This window comes from Rattus rattus, chromosome 2 (genome assembly GCF_011064425.1).
Source record: "Rattus rattus isolate New Zealand chromosome 2, Rrattus_CSIRO_v1, whole genome shotgun sequence".
NCBI lineage: Eukaryota > Metazoa > Chordata > Mammalia > Rodentia > Muridae > Rattus > Rattus rattus.
The window spans coordinates 409,594-432,546 of NC_046155.1; the positions used below are offsets into that span (position 1 = coordinate 409,594).

Consider the following 22,953-nt stretch of genomic DNA (forward strand, 5'->3'; position numbering starts at 1 on the left):
AGGAACTAGCCAGGCCTAGGAAATAGCTTCATTTGGAATATATTTGAAGTACTGGATACATTTCAAAGAACAGAACTTTCCTTAATTCCTTATATTGTAGAAGCTGTATGTGTGTCAGTTCAGACCTTTAATCCTTGCACCTGGTTACAGAGGGAGGAGGAAGTGGTTTAGGGCAACCAGTGTTACACAAATTCCAGGTCAGACTGACATCAAAGTGAGTCCTTATCTCAACAAAATAAAAGCTGATGATACAGTGGTTGTATGTTGGACATGCCCAGGGCCCACAAACAAAATATACTGTAAGTAAATTGTGTGTTTCTCTTCTGTTCTCTAGCCTCCTACATTATCCAGAATTACTGTTTCTGGGCTGATAATTACTGTTGGTGGCACTTAAAATCAGAATTTTTAGTTCCAGACATTTTTGCAGTTTCTCCGCTGAATAGTGAGTCTGGGGGGTGGGGAGCGTTTCTGTAGAAGTGTTAAGTGCCCATTGTGACAGCCTTCACTCAGGCATGAAAGCCAGGCAGCAGCAGCGCCATGGCAACCGGATCCCGGTCTTGGAGGCTCTCAGGGGATTTGTTGTGTCCTGGGAAAAGGCCACACACACTCTCTGGACTCACGTTTTTTTATTTAATTTTTTGAACGTAAATTATATCCACCGGGAAGCGGTTTACACACGTCCACACGGCCACTCCAGTCCTCTTCATCTTCTAGAATCTTTGTTTGGAGGATCCAAAGTGATTTTTTTTTCCCCCGAAAGCGTATGTGCTAGTATAAAGGAACGAGGCCCAAAGGAAATTAGAATAGATGCGGTCTCCACACTCCTGAGCCTATGTATTCTTCCTATATCCCCGCCGGTCTTTTCTCGTCTGCGATGCCTTCCAGGAGGCTAGTCAAGGAAAAGGCTAGAAGCAAGATGCGGAGCAGCCCCGCAGCACCTTTCCGCCGGCCACTGGTGGGGCTACCGGCTCTCCAAAGCTGTGGGCGCCGCTCCAAGGGGAGACTCTAGGTTTCGTCCCCGAGCAAAGCGGCCCAAGACAACCCGCTGCACAGGGTTCTGGCCCAGACCTGTGGCTGGGGCGGAACTGGGGGCGTGTCCTCACGTGATTGGCCAGCCTGGTCAGGAGGCGGGATTGCCGGACGGACGCTGACAATGAGCCTCCATAAAAGGGAGCGGCGGGGTTGGGGGCCCCGGATCGAACCCTCCCCGCCCGGGGTCGTGACGCATTGAAGCCCGTGGCTGGCGGGGCGGCCGGGAGAGCGGCGGGTGAGTTAGGCGGGCCGCGGGCCCGGCGTGGTCCGGGACAGGAGGCGGCCGCCACAGGCGGCGCGCCGAGGTCTGTGCGCTTGTCCTCGGCTATCGGGTCGCCCTTCTTCGCCTCGCCATGGCCCTGAGAGCCGAAGGCGCCGCGGCGCTGGATTGCTTCGAGGTGACGCTCAAGTGTGAGGAAGGGGACGACGACGACGACGAGGCCGTGGTGGTGGCCGTGATCCCGCGGCCGGAGCCGATGCTCCGAGGTGAGGGGGGGGAACCTCACTTCCGCTTGGTGGTCGGGGAGTAGATCTCCAGTTCCCGGTCCCCGGTCCCTTTCCTGGGCCGGCATCTGCAACCCCGGAGGGCCCTTCCCGGTCCGGTCCGCGACTAGGGTGCCCTCGCTCCTCCCCCACTGGTTTGAAATCCCAGGCCTCTCGGAGCCCCCCTTCCTCTGCCGCCCCTCCCCCGCTCAGGGTCTAGAGACTTCCATCCACACCGAAGGAGCGCTTCAGGTCTTCCGGTTCCCTGCGCCCCCTCGGGCCCAGAGTAGAGGCCGGATTCCCAGTACAGTGGTTTGTGCGCGGCTGTTGTCTCCCGGTTCCGGTCTGTACCCTAGGCCGAGGGGCTACCAGGCCTATCGGCCCCAGGCTAGTCGCCCGTAGTGATAACGGAGGTGAAGGCTGGCGTGGCAGGTGACCTCCAGAGAGGGGAAATAAAGAGTAAGTAGAACCCTCCTCCCTTCCTCAGTCCTCTAGGCCTTCAGTCTCAGGAGCCACAGGTGTCAATTCTAGAACCCAGCATTTGAATGGAATTGCTAGTAGCACCCAGTTTGAGAAAAGAGGGACTTGGCTTGGGGGTGGGTAACAAGCCATCTACATGGAGATTAGTCGCCGCAAGGGGTGTTTGAGGGACGATCTGGGAATACATTGCTCTCCCCTCCCTTCCCCCTTCCCCAGCCTCTCTGGTCCAAAGGAGAAAACAAAGAGCTACCATTGTGGAAGAAGACAAGTAGTCAAGAAAAAATGCAAATATTTCTTTATGGTGGTATACCTGTTTCCCTTAAGCATGACAGTACTCAAAAGAGATTGAGAACTAAGTCGTTCATTGTGTTTCTTTTGCAAATTCGAAGGAAAAAAAAAAGAGGCCTTATTCCTCTCAATGTTGGGTGCATCACACAGGATATTTTTTACTTATGCTGGCTTATAGAGTGCTTACCAGGATGGCCTCGTCACTGTTAGAAGGAAACATATCTACAGAGCTTCATCATGTTTTTGGGGCAGCTATATGCCAAGCATTTTTCAGAGGTGGGGAGCAGGATAAGTGAAACCCTGCTCTTAAATGTGCATCCCAGTGCACCCAACAGGTAAATATGGAACTATAGCATGTTAGGTGGAAAGATTCTAGAGGCCTCTTGGCCTAGGCACAAGGCTCTAGGAAGGTCTGGGGGATGAGAAAGTGGAGGAGTTCAAATCTTGTTCTTTAGGCTCTCGCAGTAGTGCACATCTTTATTTCTGCCTATCACTCAGGAGGGAGACAGGCAGACTTGGCAGTTTCAGGCCATCCTAGTCTATATACTTACAGGCCAACCGGAGCTATAGAGAGACAGTGTTTTAAAAGAAAAAAAGGTGGGTTGTTTTTGTCTTACTTTCCTATTGTGACAAATACCATGACCAATGCAAAGTATAAATAATCAAAAGGGGTTTGTGGGACTTCCTGGAATACACCTTTAAATCTTAGCACTTGTGAGGCCCGGGACAGCTAGGATTACATAGGAAAACCCAGTCACAAAACACCAAAAAAAAGTTTTTTTAAAGTTGGGTGTTTAGGGGTAGAGTCCGTGATCATCCTGGCTAAAAGCATGGCCCCAGGCAGGCATGATGGTTCTGGGGTAGTAGCTGAGAGCTTGACCTGATCCACGAGCACAAGGCAGAGAGAACAAGAGCTAACTGGGGTGGCATTAGGCATTTAAAACATCAAAGCCCCACCCATTGTGATCCACCACCTCTAACAAACCACGCCTTCTAAGTCTCCTCAAACAGTTCTACTATGGACCAAGCATTCTTGAGTATGCAACTTTGGAGGCCCTTCTCGTTCAAACTGCCACAGTCTTGTTATTTGAAAGTGGAAGGATTATCTGCCAGTTTACTGAGACAGATTGTGCTGTGGTGTAGACTTAGAAATTTGGGAATAGGCTTTGAATATTGTTGGGTGTCTTCAGGCTCTAGGAGAGTGATTAGCTAAGCAGTTGGCTCTCTGTATCTAGAATTCTCTGAGTGCCTTGCCAAGGTATAAACAGTTGCCAGGCCTGATGAGCAGGTTTGGAATTTGAGTTATTCAGGAGGCTGATGCAGGAGGATCACAAATTCTCAGCCAGCGTGGATAGTAGATTTTGTCTCAAAAAGTAAAAAAGATAGCCAGAAATATAGTTCATGGGCAGAATACTCAACTATCAAGTTCAAGAACATGGCCCTTCAGTCAATCCCACTGCTTCTGAAATAAAGTATGGGACTTGTCAGAAGGCAACAGGTGAGAATTACGCAGAGGAGGAGGCCAAAGGGATCAAAGGGCTGCGGTCAGGCCTGTGTCATTGATATCTAGTGCTGTTGGTGCTTGAGATTTAGACACATTAAACAGACATCTGTCGAGGGCCTGTGCTGTGCTGTGCTGTGCTGTGCTGTGCTGTGGTGGAAGCATGCCTCAAAGAGGAATAGGATGGTCAGCTGGGACTTGCAGCTTCCGTGGGGAATTGAGAAAATAATCTTCAGTGTGATTTTCCAGAGGGGAGGGAAAAGAGCCCAGGTAGGTGGCAAGAGGAGGAACAGAAAGAACCAAATGGACATAGTTCCTGAATGCTTGTGAGTAGTAGAAATCAAGATTGAAAAGGTGGCTGCATGGAAGAAGTGCTGGCGGCGCCCGGTTGACCTTCGTGAGCCTGAGTTTATGAGAATTAGGGGAAGAAGACCAATTGAAACTAGGGGTCCTGTCACATGGAAAAAAGGTTCTGGGACCTAGACTGTTCCAGAAGCTCCTCTCCCTAGGTCCCAGTTGGTAGAGGGGGAGTTACAGTACCTAGGGATCACAGGTACCCGACAGAAGAGAACCAGGCTGCCTCTGAACTGAGGGTTTCTACTGAGGGAGATCTTCTCACCTTCAGAGAGCTAGAAACACAAGCCAAAGGGGGCATGGCCATCATTGCACATAGTTCAGGAGTCCCCAGAAAAGGAAGGCTGATTGTAAGAGACAGGTTAACAATAAGATGATTGTCTTAGTTAGGGTTTTACTGCTGTGAACAGACACCATGACCAAGACAACTTGTAGGTGTTTGTGACTAGCTTGCAGGTTCAGAGGTTCAGTTCTTTATCACCAAGGTGGGTGTATGACTGTGTCCAGGCAGATGTGGTGTAGGCAAAGCTGAGCGTTCTACATCTTCATTTGAAGGCTGCTAGGAGAAGACTGGCTTCCAGGCAATTAGGACGAGAGTATTAAAGCCCACACCCACATGACACACCTACTTCAACAAGGCCACATCTCCTAATTGTGCTACTTCCTGGTCCAAGAATGTATAAACCATCACATTGCTCAAATGTAATATTTTCATTCCCAAAGAATATATACTATTGTGGTTAATCTTGGTTGCCATCTGGGAAGATGGAACCTCAAATTAAAGAGTTGCCTCAATCAGATTACCTTGTGGGTCTATTTATGTAGAGCATTTTCTTTTCCTTTTGAAAAAAATTATTTTACGTATATGAGTATACTGTCACTGTCATCAGCCACACCAGAAGAGGGCGTCAGATCCCATGACAGATGGTTGTGAGCCACCATGTGGGTGCTGGGAATTGAACTCAGGACCTCTGGAAGAGTAGTCAGTGCTCTAACCGCCAAGCCATCCCTCCAGCCCTGTAGAGCATTTTCTTGATTGCTAATTAGGCCAGAGCTGTGCAAAGAAAGGTAGTTGAAAGGAGCTTGGGAGAAAACCAGTAAACCCCATTTCTTTCTCTGGTTTCTACTTCCGGCTCTGCCTGAACTGTAACCTGTAAGTAAACCCTTTCTTTTCTCTCTTAGTTAAGTTAGTATTGCTGTGATGACCAAAAGCAACCTGGGGAAATGTAAAAGTAACTAATTTTCTCAGATGAAGGGATGAGATGGGAACTGTACCCAAGCTGTGCAGATGCATGGTTTGGGCTGAGCCCAAAGCATTTCTTTCTCTGTTTTATTTATCCGTAGGCTTAGGCTTGGAAGCATCTAGCCTCCAGACAATCTAATCTAGGTCTAGCATCTCTCAGCCTCTGAGGCTTACTCACCAGATGTAATTGTCCTCTCGTTGTAATTGTCGTCTTGGAGACTTACCGATGAATAAACTCACCCTTTATAGCTCTTTCTGAACTCTGATTGGCTGGGTCAACTCAGCTGATCTAGCCAAAACTCCTCCCTAAGCTGACTGATTCAAAATGGCTTCTCTCAGCTTCTCACTGAATTGTTCTGCTTAACCTCAAACTAACTCTGGTAATCTCTTCTAAACTTCTGGCTCCTTTTCATTCTGTCTTCACCTCTAACTTGTCTCTGTAAAACAGTCTTGGTAAAACTTTTTTCATGGGGTTGGGGATTTAGCTCAGCGGTAGAGCGCTTGCCTAGCAAGTGCAAGGCCTTGGGTTTGGTCCCCAGCTCCGAAAAAAAGAAAAAAGAAAAAGAAAAAAAAGAAGAAAAAAACTTTTTCATTCTCTTTGTTCTGTTCTTTTACATCCTCTCCTTCCTATCTGTTCTCATTAGAGTTGAGAGCATATCCTGTTTCTTACTCATTTTATCACCACATCTTTCTCTAATTCATCACTTTGTGTGCCCCTCAATTAGAGGTCACCTTAAAAAAATGTCAAGTTTCCTTCTTCAAATTAACTTTTTCACTATTTGGGATTAAAGGTGTGTTTTAAGGGCATGTCTGTCTTCTAGCCTGAGGGATTAAAGGTGAGTCATTCCAGCCAAATCCAAGTTGCTGGATTAAAATTTCTCTAACTTCCCCCTTTCTGGTTAAGCTAAAATGCACACAGTTTAACTTTTACAACAGAAACAAGTGTCACTCACACAAACTTAACAGTTTGAATGTCCTTATGAAGGTCCTGTTGATGTGGTATCTGTAGCCTGTATATTTATCTTTCAGCAAATGCCCATTTCACATCAAGGTTTCTAGTCTCATGAACTGATTTGTCTCTTTCAGCAAGTTTGTTGAGCTGTCCTCATACAGGGTGAATCAGCTTTCTGTGTTGTTTGCGTTGCTATCTTTCTGTATCTCTCCTTTCCTTGAGTCCTGCCTTTCATGTGAAAGCTTCTTTTATTCAGATCATAACTTTATCGGTTTTGATGGAATCCATAGTCTTTAATCACCTGTGGAAATAAAGACATAACCTCTTCCCCAGTGCAACACATTCCCTGACTTCCATTCTAATGTTAAAACACCTTGAAAAATACAGGTTGATCTAATTCAGCAGTTTTTGTTTTGTTTTAAATACAGGGAAGAAAGGATTTATTTTACAGTTCCGTTTAACAGTTACTTTTCAAGAGAAGTGAGGGCAGGCAGGAGCTGATGTAGATATCATGGGGTGCTACTTACTGACTTGCTCTCATGTTTATTTAACTTGCTTTCTTAGAGAACCAGGACCACCAATCCAGGGATGGCTCCACCCGTAATGAGTTGGGCCCTTCCACATCAATTAAGAAAGTAGTCTGAGGGGTTGGGGATTTAGCTCAGTGGTAGAGCGCTTGCCTAACAAGCACAAGGCCCTGGGTTCGGTCCCCAGCTCCAAAGAAAAGAAAAAAGAAAGTAGTCTGATCTTACGAAAGCATTTCCTCAGTTGAGACTCCCTCTGTTAACTATAGCTGTGTCGAGTTGACATAAAAACTAACCAGCATACTCCCCTCGTTGCTTTTGAATGTGTTTATCAAAACAACAGAACCAAAATTGGGCAGAAATTGGTACCAGGAAACTTGGATATTGCTGTAGTGGATCTGTAGTGGTTTGTCAGCTTGACAAAACCTAGCGTCACCTCAGGAGAAGCTCAGTTGAGGAATTGCCTCCATCACATTGGCCTGTGGACATATCTGTTGGAAATTGTTTTGATTGATTGATATGGGAGGGAGGGCCCAGCACACTGTGGGTGGCACCAGTTTTAGGCTGATAAGTCTGATCTGAGACCAAGCCGGAAGGGAGCATGTTTTTTTGTTTTGTTTGTTCATTTTGTTTTTTTGAGATAAATCTTTTCTATGTAGCCCTGGCTGTCACAGAATTTGATCTGTAGACCAGGCTGGCCTCCAACAAGAGATCCACCTGCCTCTGCTTCCCAAGTGCTGGGATTACAGACATGGGCCACTACCTCCCAGCTGAGGGAGCATGCTTTCAAGCTCCTACCTTCAGTCCTCTCTACGTTGGCTTTATTCAGTGGTAGATTGTAACCGTAACCCCTTTACCCCCCAAGTTGCTTTGATCTTGATATTTTATTACAACAGAAAAAGCACTATAATTAAAAAAGGTTAACTAGAACAACTAAAAAGCAGAGTCTGGTGGTAAAGCCCTGTGATCTTATCTATACAGGAGGCAGAGGCAGGAGAATGTATGTTCAAGGCCACCCTGGGTAACTAAGCATGACCCCATGTAAGGGTGGATGAATAGAACTTAATCGTACAGCATTGTCCTCTCCCTTCCATGTGTACTCCGTGGCCATGTGTCATGGCCCCACACCTCCTCCCTACATTATACAGACACTAGTTAATACTTTAAAGGGGGCGGGGTTAAAGTTCTGTCTCAGTTGGTAAAGTGCTTGTCCTTACCTAGCATACATGAAGCCCTGGGTTTGATTCCTATCACTTCAAATATCAAGCACGGTGGAAGCAAGAGGATTAGGAATTAAAAATTGACCTTCCCTACATAGTAAATGTGAAGCTTGACTGCTCTAGACTGAAGTATGCATTGTGGCCTTCAAGTCGGGTATGAGTAGAGCTGACTGTTGGGTGAGGAAACCTGAAGTCCCACAGGAGTGATAGCTGCCAGATGATCAAAGAGGTCAAGGCAGGTGTATGATGCCTTCCAGCTCTGGAAATGTGGAATGGAGCTCAGGACTAGGTAAGAGGTAAAAGGTTGAAAGTACAGTATCAGACACCCTAGCTCTGTGCCTCATACTGGTTTGTTAGGATCTGATGAGACAGACTGTTGCATAGAATCCCTTCACCCATCCTGCACAGCATCACCAGCCCTGGCATCTTCACAGCATGTTCCCCTTTCTGCAGTAACCCAACAGGAAAAGACGCCACCACCTCGGCCTAACCTGCTGGAAGCAGGTGTCGAAGGCTGTGAGGAGCCCAAGCAGCAAGTGTCATGGGAGCAGGAGTTCCTGGTGGGGAACAGCCCTGGAGGCAGTGGACGGGCGCTGTGCATGGTGTGTGGGGCTGAGATCCGGTCCCCATCAGCAGACACTGCTCGCACACACATCCTGGAGCAGCATCCTCATACCCTGGACCTCAGCCCCTCTGAGAAGAGCAACATCTTGGAAGCCTGGAGTGAAGGGGTTGCCCTTCTGCAAGACATCCAAACTGACCAGCCATCCCTGCCCAGCCTAGGTAGTAAGGGTGAGGGCTGAGGGAGAAGTGGGGCCTGTGGGGGCCCTCGAGCTCAGTGGGCTTTTGCCCCCTCAGAGTCAGGCCAGGATGGCCAGCCAGACCCCATCTCCAACCCGGATCCTGCCAGGATGCCAGCAGAGATCGTGGTCCTCTTGGACTCCGAGGACAACCCATCTCTCCCTAAGAGGCTCCGGCCCAGAGGACTTCGTCCCCTTGAGCTGCCTGGTCAGTCAACAGGGGAGCTTTGGCTTAGTGGGACACCCTGTGCTAAGGGGCTGAGGTGGGCAGGTGTTCTCAGGAGCCCGAGGTTAAAGACCTCAGATACAGAGGTCTTTAAAGTGCTAAAGTTTTTTCCTTTTTCAGTAGCCCCTGTCATAGAGCAAGGAAATAAAAAGCCCCGTGGTCAGAGATGGAAAGAGTCCCCTGAGGATGAGCCTGCTAGAAAGAAGAGAAGCAGGCATATGACCAAAACCCTGGACCCTGACCCAGGTGAGGGGATGAGGGGTGCTGAGCCTGGCTGTAACACTGGAGCAGAAGTCCATAAGGAAGTAGACATCAGAGAGCATCTGCATGGGCTCAGCTGAAGCTTAGGGCTTGAGACTTTGGGTTCTATCCTCTTCTACTCATACATACTTCTACACCGCCTTCTTCCAGACCCCCCATCTCCTGAGTCACCCACAGAGACGTTCGCAGCACCAGCTGAAGTCCGACACTTCACTGATGGCAGCTTCCCTCCTGGCTTCGTCCTCCAGCTCTTCTCCCACACGCAGCTCAGGACCACCGACAGTAAGAACTCTTCAAAAAGACAGCAAAGCTGCCGAGGGCCTGCCCCAGCCACAAAGTCCCTCTTCAGGTGAGCCCTCCTGGGAGGGGCTGGTGAGGAAAGCTGAGTCACTGGATTACAGCCAGAGCCCAGATAGAGATGCTGGGTGATTAGGCCAACAACAGGGGTTTGAATGCTGAGGAAACTGACCTCTAAGCTGAGCGTCTCTGCCTGGTGGTCATTAACTTTGCTAAATCTCAGCTTAGACCATGATGCTGGTTCCAGCTGGAGCCCTGGAAGAACTGACTTCACCCTGGTGATACAGGGGCCCAAGTGAGGTAGGTACTCAACCATTTAAACAGGTTTGGGGACCATGGGCTACTGATGAACATCAAAAGTGAACGTCCATTGACAGCTAGTGTTGTGTTTATAACCTGTCCTACTGACTGAGAAACTCATGAATATAATTCATTTGGTCCTCGTAAAAATACTTTATAAACCAAGCATAATCCACCACTTGAAAGTCTGAGACAGGTTTGCCACATGTTGGAAGTAGCCTAGGTTACAGAGTGAGAACCTATCTTAAAAAACAAAACCCAGAGACGTTCCTTATGAGCTGGACTGGACATGGGGACCAGGGAGATAGATGGCTCATCAGGGGATGGTACTTGCTGCCAAGGCTGATGGCTTGGCTTTAATCCCCAGAACTAATGGTAGAAGAAGACAGGCTACCAAAAGTTGTCCTCTGACCTCCTTGTGTGTGCCATGGCCCACATGCTTCCCCTCCCCCAAATAAATTAACACAAACAAACAAACACATTTTTGTTGTTACTAAAATATTTTGGCGTTTTGAGACAGGATCTCACTATTCAGCTCTGACTGTCCTGGAATTCATGATGTAGACCAACCTGGCTTTGGTCCACTTGAGACTTCCCTGCCTCTGCCTCCTGAGTGCTGGGATTAAAGGCATTTGCTATCCTGACCAGCTCTTTAATTAATTTAATTTTATAAGTCTTTTAAAAAATTTATTTTTATAGCCAGATGGTGGTGACCCATGCCTTTAATCCCAGCACTCCAGAGGTAGAAGCAGGTGGATTTCCGTGAGTTCAAGGCCAGCCTGATCTAAAGAGGTAGTTCTAGAACAGCCAAGGCTATATAAAGAAACCCTGTCTCAAAAAAATTTTTTTCCTTTTTTTTTCTTTTTTTTTCGGAGCTGGGGACCGAACCCAGGGCCTTGCGCTTCCTAGGCAAGCGCTCTCCCCCTGAGCTAAATCCCCAACCCCAAAAATTTTTTTTATTATATTGTAAATTATGTGTATGAGTTTGTATGTGGATGTGCACGAGAGAGTACCAGTACTAATTCAGACTTGGGAGTCAGTTGCTGTGGTAAAAGCCTGTTAGTTAGATCAGAGACAGAGAAAGTACATCCCACCAAAAAAGTTCTCCATCGCCACCTTGTTTCAACTGCTTCCCCCTAATGAATGTCCCTCCCTTCTACTTCCTGGGTATCTCTCTGTCCTCCTGGCTTCCTCTTACTCTGTGTTTTTTTTCCTATATTCACTCCTTGTCAACTGGTTGCTTGCTCCACCTCTTGACCTATGGTTTACAATAAACAGAAAGCTCTTGAATTAAAGGTTTGTGCTAGGGCTAAACCACACCACAACTAAACAGGTTTTTTTCTACAGAAAAAATTATTTACAAATAATACAATCTCAGATTCAGAGCATGATCAAATATCCTGCAACATATCCCCCCTTTTGTCTAAATAAAATAATTTAACTCTAGCAAACTGTTGACAGTACTGAAACTACTTCTGCCAGGCATTCCACAGATGGTTTTGTATTCAAAAGTTCTGTAAAAATGTTCATGTGAGTGTCCTGTGAACTCAGCAGTTTGGATGTCCTGAGCTCTGTAATGAAGCTCATCTTTGGGTAATGTTTGTCGGCTTAGTAGCAATTCTGGCTAGGTAGAATGCAGCAGCCAGCCAATGGAGAACCTGGCAGCAGAAGAGGCACGGGGCAGTTTTTCCCTGTGGTTGACGTTTCTACAATCCAAGTGGATTTGTCTTTACAGGGCCCCATCATCTTCTCCGAGATCTCAAAGGTTACTGTTAGGAATGGTAGAAAACGTAAAACATTTTAAGCAGATCTCAGCAGATCTCAGAAAGGTTTGAGCGTCACAATCTATTAAGTATACAAACTTGTTTCTAGTTACCTGTTTCAGACTCCATCATGAAAACATGTACAGGAAGCTTGACCAAACTTATTTCTAGACTTAGTGTTCTGTCACTACACAGAGGTTATATGTACATAATAATCTTACAGATTTTGAGATAATATTTATACCTCCAGAAGGTTTTAGAATCAAAAAGCAGAAGGTTTTTTTTTTTTTTTTTTTTTTTTGGTTCTTTTTTTTCGAGCTGGGGACCGAACCCAGGGCCTTGCGCTTCCTAGGCAAGCGCTCTACCACTGAGCTAAATCCCCAACCCCAAAAAAAGCAGAAGGTTATGAGACTAGTGGCCCTTATTTTTTGTTTTCCTTTGTCTCATACCAGGTGGTTCTTCAGATATGCAACACAGATTTTGGGTTGTCCTTTAACAAGCATATCTGGGTTTAGAGAAGGAGAGGTCCATGCTCCAACCCCACAGCCAGCTTTAAGTTTTAATTGAATTGGGACGACAGACAGACAGTTTGCCACTTCCTTCTATAGAGGGCAGCAGAAACGTGCTGAAGGCAGGAGATACCACTTGGCCAATTCACTCTTTGTCTCGGGACGTACTCTCTTGATGATGTCCTCTCTTCAGATGTTTCACTTGTCTGGTCTCCGGCTTCCTTAGTTGGATGCTTTTATTCTCCTGGAAAGATAAAAACAAAACCCTTTCTCAACCCTAACTCTGAGGGTCCTCTTTTGGCAGGGTATATCTTTCCTGGGGCAAAGTGGGTTTTGGCAACAGTAAAAGTATTATCTTAAAATTGAAAGTTTAAAATTTCTTTAAAATTTTGACAGTAAAATATACCTGTTTGGATAAATGTATGCCTATATTTACCTTTCTCCTTATATATAGGATCAAGATTTAAGTATTTATTTATAGGTCACAAAGGACATTCCCCTAGAATTTCTGCCTGCCTTCTACAAATAGCTTTTTAATTTAAATCACTGTGATTTCTTATATATAAGTACACACTGTCGCTGTCCTCAGACACACCAGAAGAGGGCATCAGATCCCATTACAGATGGTTGTGAGCCACCATGTGGTTGCTGGGAATTGAACTCAGGACCTCTGGGAGAGCAGTCAGTGCTTTTAACCACTGAGCCATCTCTCTGGCCCTCTATCATCCTTTCTGATTTATTCTGGATTTGTTCCCTGGTGAATTGTAATATTCTGGTATGAAGCTGATGTGTTGACTATGTCCTTGTCTGTCTTGCCTGTATGAGCTACATAACATTTGGTGTCTTTGCTGTGTTTCACTAACTTCTGCCATTTCTGTTCACACCTCCCAGGACTAGGTATCTTTGCCATTTATCTTCTAGTGAGTGTTTCCACTTTGTTGACCATGTTGTTATACCATCGCACATGCACCATGAATTACTTGGGGAAGAGGTTTTTTCCTTTTGCTTTCTTAGTTGTTTGTCTTATAGCCAATAGTGCTGCTGTTTTTGTGGTTCCTTCCTCAGTGTTGGCTGTCCCATCCTCTCGTCTGTAAACTGCCTCTTTTCATTAGTTTTGGTTCCATCAGTGGTTGGTGTTGTTTATGACCATTCTTCAGGTCCCCACAGTTTGGAAGATAGCTATTTTGGGGAGGTAGTGAACAGTTTAGGGATGAGGATTATATGTTTATTCTCTAATATGGAAAGCATTTGCAATAGAAGCCAATGGGCAAATGTTGGTGAACTCTTTTGCTTTATGAAGAATCCTGGTTGCTAGGTCACTGATAAATATGATATCCATAATTAGGGTATTATCTGCTTCAGTGTTGGTCAGGGTTGCATGCAGGGGGATGAGCTCACCAGCAGTCACAGAAACGGTTCTTTAGTTCCTGGCCCCATTGGAAATTAGCTGCCTCTCTGGTAACTCTATAGAGGGTTTTTATAATAATCTGTAAATATGGTATATGATTTCTCTACTGAGCAAATATACCAATTAGGAGCTGTATCTGAGTTTTGTGCCTGGGTGGTAGGATTAAAGGCATGTGCCACCACTACCACCGTTTCTATAACTCTAGAAACAACCAGTTTGTCTCTGCTGGTTTTGTAGGCATGAAATACTTTATCCTAGCTCCAAATCGCTCCAACTCTTAGAGATTGAAAAAACAAATTTGAACTGTAGTAAAAACCCTTTGAATTTACTTAAAACATTTTAAATCCCTTTACTGTGTTTTTAATACCAAACAACAAAAATGTCCTTTTTAAAAAAGATTTATTTATTTTATGTATTTATTTTATGTATCTGAGTACAGTATCACTCTTCAGACACACCAGAAGAGGGCATCAGATCCCATTACAGATGGTTGTGAGCCACCATGTGGGTGCTGAGACTTGAACTCAGGACCTCTGTCTGGAAGAGCAGTCAGTGCTCTTAACCACTGAGCCATCTCTCCAGACCAAAATTATCCTTTTTAAGAAGAAAACTCAAAAGTTAATGTCCAAGATGATGTGGGTCATATGGCAATCTACAGTTTAGCGTTCAAACATGAAATATAGTTTGAACACATAGTTTAAGAAAACCTATTTTTCATTTTACACCAGTAAACCAAGTATGCCTTTGGTGAATCATTTGAAGATTTTTTTTTTTTTTTTTTTTTTTTGGTTCTTTTTTCGGAGCTGGGGACCCGAACCCAGGGCCTTGCATTTGCTAGGCAAGCGCTCTACCACTGAGCTAAATCCCCAACCCCTGAAGATATTTTTTATTTTCCCATTCTGATCAAATGGAAGGTATCTGTTAGTCTTTCTTAGTTAGTTTGGACCAAATGGCCAAGCTGCCTATTGAACCATGCTTCTCTTTGTTCAGGAGACCCTCTCCTGATTAAACCTAATCATTATCAATTTTGATAATGTCTACAGTTTTTCTCCTCCTGTAGAAACAAAGACAAAACCTCTTCCCCAACTTAATACATACCCTGGGTTCCATTCTGAGGTAACATCGGTAAAATATATAGGTCCACTTATTTCAGTTCTTTACTATCCAGTCTCTGTCCGCAGCTGTCCTGTTCTGCTTTTGGACAGTCTAGACAGACTGATTATCCTTGAATACCTTAAATATTTTACTCAAAAGCATTCTGTATGGTTTGTTTGTGAGATTGGAGGAATTTTAATCAGTGTTTTCCATCCCTGCAACAAGTCATAAGTTCATGGCTGCATTAGCCACATACAGTTTTAACTTCCCTGTTTGTCCTTCTGGCATACACTTGACCCATCCTGCATGTTGTTTCACTGAGATAAAGTTCAATGTCTAGAAGCTGAATATATTTACTTCCTGAGGAGGCCAATCTAGATGCCGTGATTTTGGTGAAATTATTGTTACATCTGTTCCTATGTCTTCTAAACCTTTAATTTCATGTCATTTATTTGTGTGTTTAGCCTTGGTCTCTGCTATAAATATAGCAGTTCACCAAAATACTTGTTTTCTGGTCTTGCCTGAATTTTTTGTTTTATCTACTGAAGCTGTTCCATCCCTTGATTAAATGCAGAGCAATGTTGTTTTTAACAACAGTCATTAAATCTTTTAATTGCTCTGTGCCTAAGTATTTTCATTTATAAGCCTAAAGCTTGTATCTTACCAATCCACTTTCCATAGTTTTCTTTTTCCTTTATGTAGTTTTTCTTTGAGATGGTACAGGACATCACTCTGACCCTGGAGGATAAAGTATGAAGTACTAAGATGATAATCAGTACTGAGCCAGTTTCAGCCAAGCCATTTGGCTTCTCGTTTTTGACTTCTGTTTTCAAGCCATGTAAAGTGATGCTATACAGTATCCTAGCACCTTGCTTTATGGTTTTTCCCATCCATAACTCTCTCCTTGAGGACTTCCCAAATCTGGTGGCTTCTTAGTTTGTCTGCAAATGGTGTGATTTCTCTGATGTTGGATTGCCAAATGTCGTCTATAACAAAGTCTCAATAGGTTCAACTTTACCAGTTCAGACTCGGCAACCAGTTGTTGGGGTGAGAGCCTGCGAGATCAGAGAGAGGCAGAGAAAGCACCCAGCTGCCCTTCTTTAACACCAGCATTCCCAAAATGAAAGTTCTTCTCCATGTTGTCTCAGCCCCCCTCCCAACTGAACATCCCTCCCTTCTACTTCCTGTGCGTCTCTCTCTATCCTCCTGACTTCCTCTTACTCTTGTTTTTGTTTTTCCCATGTTCACTTCTTGTCAACAGGTTGCTTGCCTTGCCTCTTGACTTATGGTTGACTTTATTGAATCCTGTTTACCACAAGCAGAAAGCTCTTGGACTGAATGTGTGTGCTAGGGATGAGCCACAGCGCACCTAGGCTTTCCCAATAACCAGCCAGTCTCGGGGCTCACAGCGTGGTCACGTACTCTGCAACAGCAGTGCCTGACACAAAGCTCTTGAGCTGGAAACTGCTTTCTGCTCTCGCTTGTCATTTGAGTGGTGTGACATTTCCAAGATCCCTGGGTAGGGTTTGTCTTTAGTGAGAACTAAAAGAAGTGGGCTTAGTCCAACCTCTGCAGTTGGAGCAGCCCACTCAGGAGGAGACCTCTTCAAGGGGCCAAGAGTGAAATGGACCAGTTTGTCCTAAAGACTTGTAATCAATCCTCACAGCTTTCTTTCCTTATTTCTCAAGCTTTCTAAAAGTTTTTCCTTTCATTTACTTATGGGAGGGCACATGTCATGGTGTACAAGGGAGGTCAGACAGCTTTCAGGAGTCACTCCTTCCATTGGAATTAGGCGCAGCTCAGCAGTTCAGCGGCTCTCAGCATGCTTTCTCTGGCTTTAGGGTTCTCTTCTCTGTCACATCAGGCTTTGCTCCCCTGCTCTTTTCTCCATCCATCGATTCTGTCCCCTTGGTACCCAGAAGAATCAGTAGCTTGAGGAGTCCCCAGCTTCTGGACCCGTAGCTAAGTTCTGAGCTCTCTGTAATGTCTCGATCATGAGGGTAGAGCGTAGGAAACCTAAACTGTGAGCTGGGCGTTGTAATGGCGCACATCTGTGGTCCCAGCCATTGCCTTTATGCTCAGGGGCCTCATGCCAGCCCAGGCAAAGTAGCGAGACCACACCTTGAAAGAAAGGCCAGGCTGGAGAGTTGGCTCAAGGGTAAAATTCTTGCTGTACAAACCAGACATCAATTTGATGCCTGGTTCGCATTAGAAACACCAAGCTGGGTGTGGTGGTGCACAACTTTAATCCCAGCACTTGGGAGGCAGAGGCAGGCAGATCTCTGAGTTGGAGGCCAGCCTGATCTACAGAGTGAGTTCAGGACAGGCAGGACTACACAGAGAAACCTTGTCTGGAAAAAACAAAAAAAGAACACCAACTCTGAAAGTTTCTCTTACCTACACTCTCACACACCATGTCATGCTACCTTGCTTTATCCCTAGCTCATCTATAGAACCACAATGATTTAAAAAAAACAACCCTGAACATGTGCAGATGATAGTGTGTGGACACAGGTGTACTTCAGGGCACACTGTGACACACTACAGCTTCCATGATGAGGTGTTTTCTATGGGTGTGTGTGTGTGTGTGTGTGTGTGTGTGTTTAGGAAGAAGGTTACAAGGGCAGAGGGGCAAATATGAGGGGCCGAGGAGATAAGTGGGACTGGGGTGCATCACATGAAACTCACAAAGAACCAAAAAAGTTTAAAGTAAAATAAATACATAAAAATAAATAAAAACCAGAAAAGGAAGATACTAGCGTGGGATGATTGTTTAGCATGTGTATAAAATCCCAATGTGTTTGGTTGTTTTGTCTGCATATAAGTCTGCATATCATGCTTGCTTGGGACCTGCTGACTCCAGGTGAGCATTTTGAATCACCTGCAGAATTAGAAATGGTTGTGAGCCACCAAGTAGATGCTGGGAATTGAACTTGAGTCCTTTGCAAGGGTAGCCAAGACTTAGAGTCTGTTCTGTAGGCCAGGCTAACCTTGATCTCTCAGTTCTCCGGCCTCAGCCCTTGAGCTAAGATTATAAGCATAAACTGCTGTGTCCAGCAAAGATCTAACTCCAGCAGTACAAAAATAAAGTGCTATCGGGTGGAAGCTGGACCTTGGGTCTTATTGCTGTAAAGAGACATGGCAAGGCAACTCTTAATAAAGGACAACATCTAATAGGGCTGGCTTACAGGTTCAGAGTTTACTCTGTTGTCATCAAGACAGAAAACATGGAAGCGTCCAGGCAGGCATGGTGGGAAGTTCTACTTTTTTTTTTTTAAGAACAGATACATTTCTGGTTAGAATGTAAGATGATACAGCCACTGTGGAAAAGCAGTTTAGCGGTTCCACAAAAAGCTAAACAATTATTCTATGTCCTGGTAATTCTAGACATAGTGTATAAGGGGGGCAAGTTCTACATTTTGACCAGAAGGATGCAGGCGACCGGGAGGGAGGCTCTCTTCCATGCTAGGTGGAGCTTGAGCATAAGCTCTCAAGGCCTGCCTGTACAGTGACACACTTCCTCCAACAAGGCCACACCTCCTGCTAGTGCCACATAAGTGGCAGGTAAGGTTTCTTAGCCAGGGTGTCTCGCCCAACAGGCTGTAACCTGTCAGGCTTCTTCCAGATACCCAGTCACAAGCTGATGCACAGCCCTGTTGTGTGGCAACACTTTTCTTGAGGAGATGCAATTCATACAAATCCATTCCCCCCAGTTAAGGAACTGACAAGAGACCAAGAGAATGCCTGCCACCAAAGTCCAGTGTGACCCAGTGAGTTTTATTGAGTTAACATTACTCACAGGAATGTGGATGAGGGGTTACCTTTTTCTTTTTCTTTTTTTTTTTTTTTCAACTGTGCCCTAGTCATGAAACAGCTTTGGCCACCAAGCCAGGCATCAAGCTAGGATGACAAAGGACTGCCATCTGCTCTGCCCTGACTGATAAAACAACACCAACAAGGTGTGTCTCTGCCCATTTCCAGGGTACAGGTGAGGGGTTACTTACAGGAACAGAAATGATTCAAAGACTGCTGTATTACCAAAGGCATGGGTGACCTGTCACTCACAAAGGTGGAAATTTGGTGCACACTGCACAGCCTGTAGACCGCTCCACAGGTTGGAGAAAGTCCTTTCGAGGCACCTCAGTTCAAGCTAAACCTCTTACATGCAGTTCAGTTGGTTTCTGCTTCTTCCAGTCAGTTTTCCTCATAAGTGTCTTTGAACTGAGCTTCCATTGTTTACTCATAGGGAGAGGCTTAGTGAATTTAATCAGTTTGGGTGACTTCCTGAAACTATTTTGAGTTGTTTACCTTCCTACTTAAGGAGCTTCCTCTGCAGGATAGAATTTTTCAATCTCAGAGGAAATTGTTCCAAAGGTCCCTTTCTGTTGAGTGTCTGGGTTCTAGTGTACCTCCAGCAGAAGGCTGGACTGACCCTAGCAGGGGTTAGCTCTTCTCCCATTGCAAAAGCAATTATTTTCTCCTCTCCGGCATTCACCTCTTCCAGGTCTTCTGTCAGCCTGCATAAAGCTGTTATTTCTTCTTTCTTGACTCCTTCATTCCTCTGGCTGCTGTTCCACTCATACCCAAGCTGCAATCTTTAATCTTTCCTCTGTCAACTGCCTTTTACCTGTTTCTGCAGTCCGATGCACTGACTTTGTCCACAAACATTCTATACTGAAGTTTCTTCTTTGCCAACCTCCATTGGCTGCCCTTAAGGTTAAAGCCAGACTTTAGGCCTCTGCATTCTGTCCCTCTCTTTCTATCTATGCAGACCCTCGTAGAGTCTCAAACCCTCTTCTTCCCAAGTCCGGGGACTACAAATGTAGCATCACAGCGGGCATCTCCCACATTCCTTGCTTATTTATTCCTACAATTGGTAGCATGTCATATTGCTGTCTGTCATTCCTATGTTAGACTGTAAGCTTATTGTCCTGTGATGAGCCGTGGTCATAGCACTTCCAAGTTTAGCATAGACGATGTTTATATATATTTAGGAGATGGCATCTGGGTCCTTAGCTCTAGATACCATCTGTGAGATCATAGCCTGGCCCTCTCTTCTGTTGGTTAACAGCCTCGCTACTGGTAGCTAGGTGTTACCTCTATTTGGTTTGGTGGATTAAAAGTTGTTGGCAGGGGGTTGGGGATTTAGCCCTGGGTTCGGTCCCCGGCTCCGAAAAAAAGAAAAAAGAAAAAAAAAAAAAGTTGTTGGCAGAGTGAACACTAGTGAGGCTGAGGCAAGAGGATGAGTTTGGACGCCATCCTGGGCTACTTAGTAAACTCCTGTCTCAAAACAAAAGGAATGACCCTAACACTCAAGAGGCGGAGGCAGGCAGATCACCGTGAGTTTGAGACTGGTCTGGTCTACATAGCAAGTTCCTGGGCAGCCAAGGCAACCTCGCAAGGCCTTGTCATACTATTCCTTCTCTAGTAAATTGCTAGTTACCCTTTTTGTCTCAAACCCCACATCAGTCCATCTGCAAACCTATTTACTCCTCCCAACTGCCACTACTCTGACATTATATTGCCTTACCTTTTCCTCGGGAGAAGAGAACGGATGTCTGCTTAGCCCAGCCAGGGCACCAACTCAGACTTTAGTGTTGAGCCTCTGAGCTACTGCCCCGCTGTCTTTACTTTTTGTTTTGAGACAGGACAGGGTTTTACTCAGCTTCCTATACAGGCCTTGAACTTGGTGTTATAATTTTCCTTCTCTGCCTTCCCATGGGCAAGAGTTAAGAGCATGTGTGCAGTCCACACCTGGTTTGAGGAGTCTCTCTGTATGTGAACTGAACCTGGATCTTAGAATTGTTCAGACAAGTGCTTTACCACTGCACTTGCTGTATTCTCAGGTTTTTTTTGTTAATGAGCAGGGTCTCTATGTAGACATGGCTGTCATAGAACTCTCTGTGTAATGTAGACAGGCTGGCCTCAAACTCAAGAGATCTACCTGCCTCTGATTCCCAAGTACTGACATTAAAGGTGTAGGTCACCATGTTTATCTTATATTCTTACGCATAATTTTAAACTCCAGCAAAAAACAGCAAAGTCATACCTGTCTTAAATTGTGTGGGGGAAATTTTTTCTTAAAAAATATCAGGGGCTGGAGAGATGGCTCAGTGGTTAAGAGCACCGACTGCTCTTCCAGAGGTCCTGAGTTCAAATCCCAGCAACCACATGGTGGCTCACAACCTTCTGTAATGGGATCTGATACCCTCTTCTGGTGTGTCTGAAACTACAGTGTATTTATAGTTAAAAAAAAAAAAAAAAATCAAATAAGTAAATCTTAAAAAAGAAAAAAAAATCAGGTACCATCTGCCTCTTGTCTCATGCTGGGATTAAAGGCGTCTCCCACCACTGCCTGGCTTTTCCCCCTCTTTGCAGGGGTTGAGTCTTTTTTTCTAGACTGGTCTCTTTTTTTTTTTTTTTTTTTCAGAGCTGGGGACTGAACCCAGGGCCTTGCGCTTGCTAGGCAAGTGCTCTACCACTGAGCTAAATCCCCAACCCCTCTCTATTTTTATTTTATGTTTATTGGTGTTTGGGCTGCATGTATATCTGCGTACGAATGTCAGAAGCTCTGAAACTGGAGTTATAGAAAGGTGTGAGCTATCATGTGGGCTCTGGGAATTGAACTGGGGTCCTCTGAAAGAACAGCTAGTACCCTTAACTCATGAGCTATGGCCTTGAACTCCTGGATGACCTGCCTTTGCCTCTGTCTCCCAAGTGCTGGGATTGCTTTGCCATACATCACTTGCATGGACCCAAATCAAGGACAGTTTTGTGTTTCTACTTTGCCCTAACTGGAGGCCTAGCTTTGCCTTTCTCAGTACCTTTGCCATGTTGCTAAGATAACTGACTGAGACCTTTTTTTTTTTTTTTTTTTTTTGGTTCTTTTTTTTGGAGCTGGGGACCGAACCCAGGGCCTTGCGCTTCCTAGGTAAGCGCTCTACCACTGAGCTAAATCCCCAGCCCCTGACTGAGACCTATTAACTCAAAGGATTTGGAGCCTGGATGAAGGCTGACAGGCAAAGCTGAGGCACTAAGTCAGTTGTCTGTGTGCTATGTATGCTCTTTCTGCCTTATCACTCCTGGGCTGTGCAGCCAAAGCCATGTTAGGGCTTCTTTGGGCATCCCCTACTGTTTCACTTCTATGTTCAGTCTCGAAGTTAGAACTTGGAGAGTGACATCATGGGCCCTGTGAACCCATGTGCTGAATACACAGGACAGAAGCTGCATTTAATGCTTGCTCTGTGCCTAAGGGTTGTAAGGCCAGCCATTCCTGGTCGATTAAGAGAGCCTATTGCTTTCCTTGGATTCTCCCAGGACAAGACACTGGGCTACGGAAAAGAGAAAAGCCCTGTTAGTCTGGTATGCTTTGCAGTTTTGGGGACCGTTGGAAGGTCTGACTGTGCTCTTTGCTCCCATCCCTTCCCAGCCTCCCCTCCGGGGCTCCGTGGGACACTGGATCTCCAGGTTATCCGTGTTCGGATGGAGGAACCACCAGCCGTCAGCCTCTTACAGGACTGGTCCAAGCACCCCCAGGGCACCAAGGGGTTGGGAACAGGTGACAACCCAGGCTGGCCCACAGTTCTGTCAGAATCCAGTGCCACTGTTAAGGGACAACCAGAGGCAGGAAGTGGAGTATAGGTTTTCAGTTTTCTAGAGAGGGAGGGGTGGGAAGAAGGAAAGGTAGGCAGGAGGAGGCAGTCATCCCCCATTGGCTTAAATCTCAGATCTGCCCAGCTTGGCCACCTGATGGAGAATTTATAAAACCAGGTGCCAGGACAGTGTGGAGGGGGGAGGTGTGACATTACTGTCACATTGGGGTACTAGAAAATGCCTGCCCTTGGCCAAGCCTGAGGTGGGCAGAGGTGGCTTAGGTTGTTGGGTGGTAAGGCATTGGCCTGTGGAGAACACCTTCCCCAATCTTTTGCTGACCCCACACCTCCTCCTTCCTCTCAGCTCCCCACCATTCTCCCCTGGCACAGTGCCTTATGCAGAGGTGGTCATGATGGGGTTTGAACTGAGTCCCACTACCTCGGGGGACACCTTTCCTCCCCCACTTTTGGCTCCTACAGCAGGAGGCCTCCATTACCTCTTACCTCCTCATTCCTGCCGAGAGTTCCCTGTACCACCCCTTTACCTGTTGTTCTGTTGCATCTATTGTCCTGTTGTATATATTGCCTTTGTTGACAATAAATTATTTTTTTTTTTTTATTAAAA

General features: G+C 45.6%; 1 protein-coding gene across 1 annotated transcript; it reads left to right on the plus strand.

The window, feature by feature from the left end:
- The first annotated feature begins 621 nt into the window (after nt 1–621).
- Nucleotides 622–22,953, plus strand: Spindoc (spindlin interactor and repressor of chromatin binding). Its single transcript, XM_032896447.1, is given in 7 exon segments — nt 622–1,518; nt 8,531–8,860; nt 8,936–9,085; nt 9,224–9,349; nt 9,515–9,660; nt 9,662–9,713; nt 22,166–22,953. Coding segments are annotated over 7 exon segments (1,149 nt in total). The 5' UTR covers nt 622–1,385; the 3' UTR covers nt 22,378–22,953.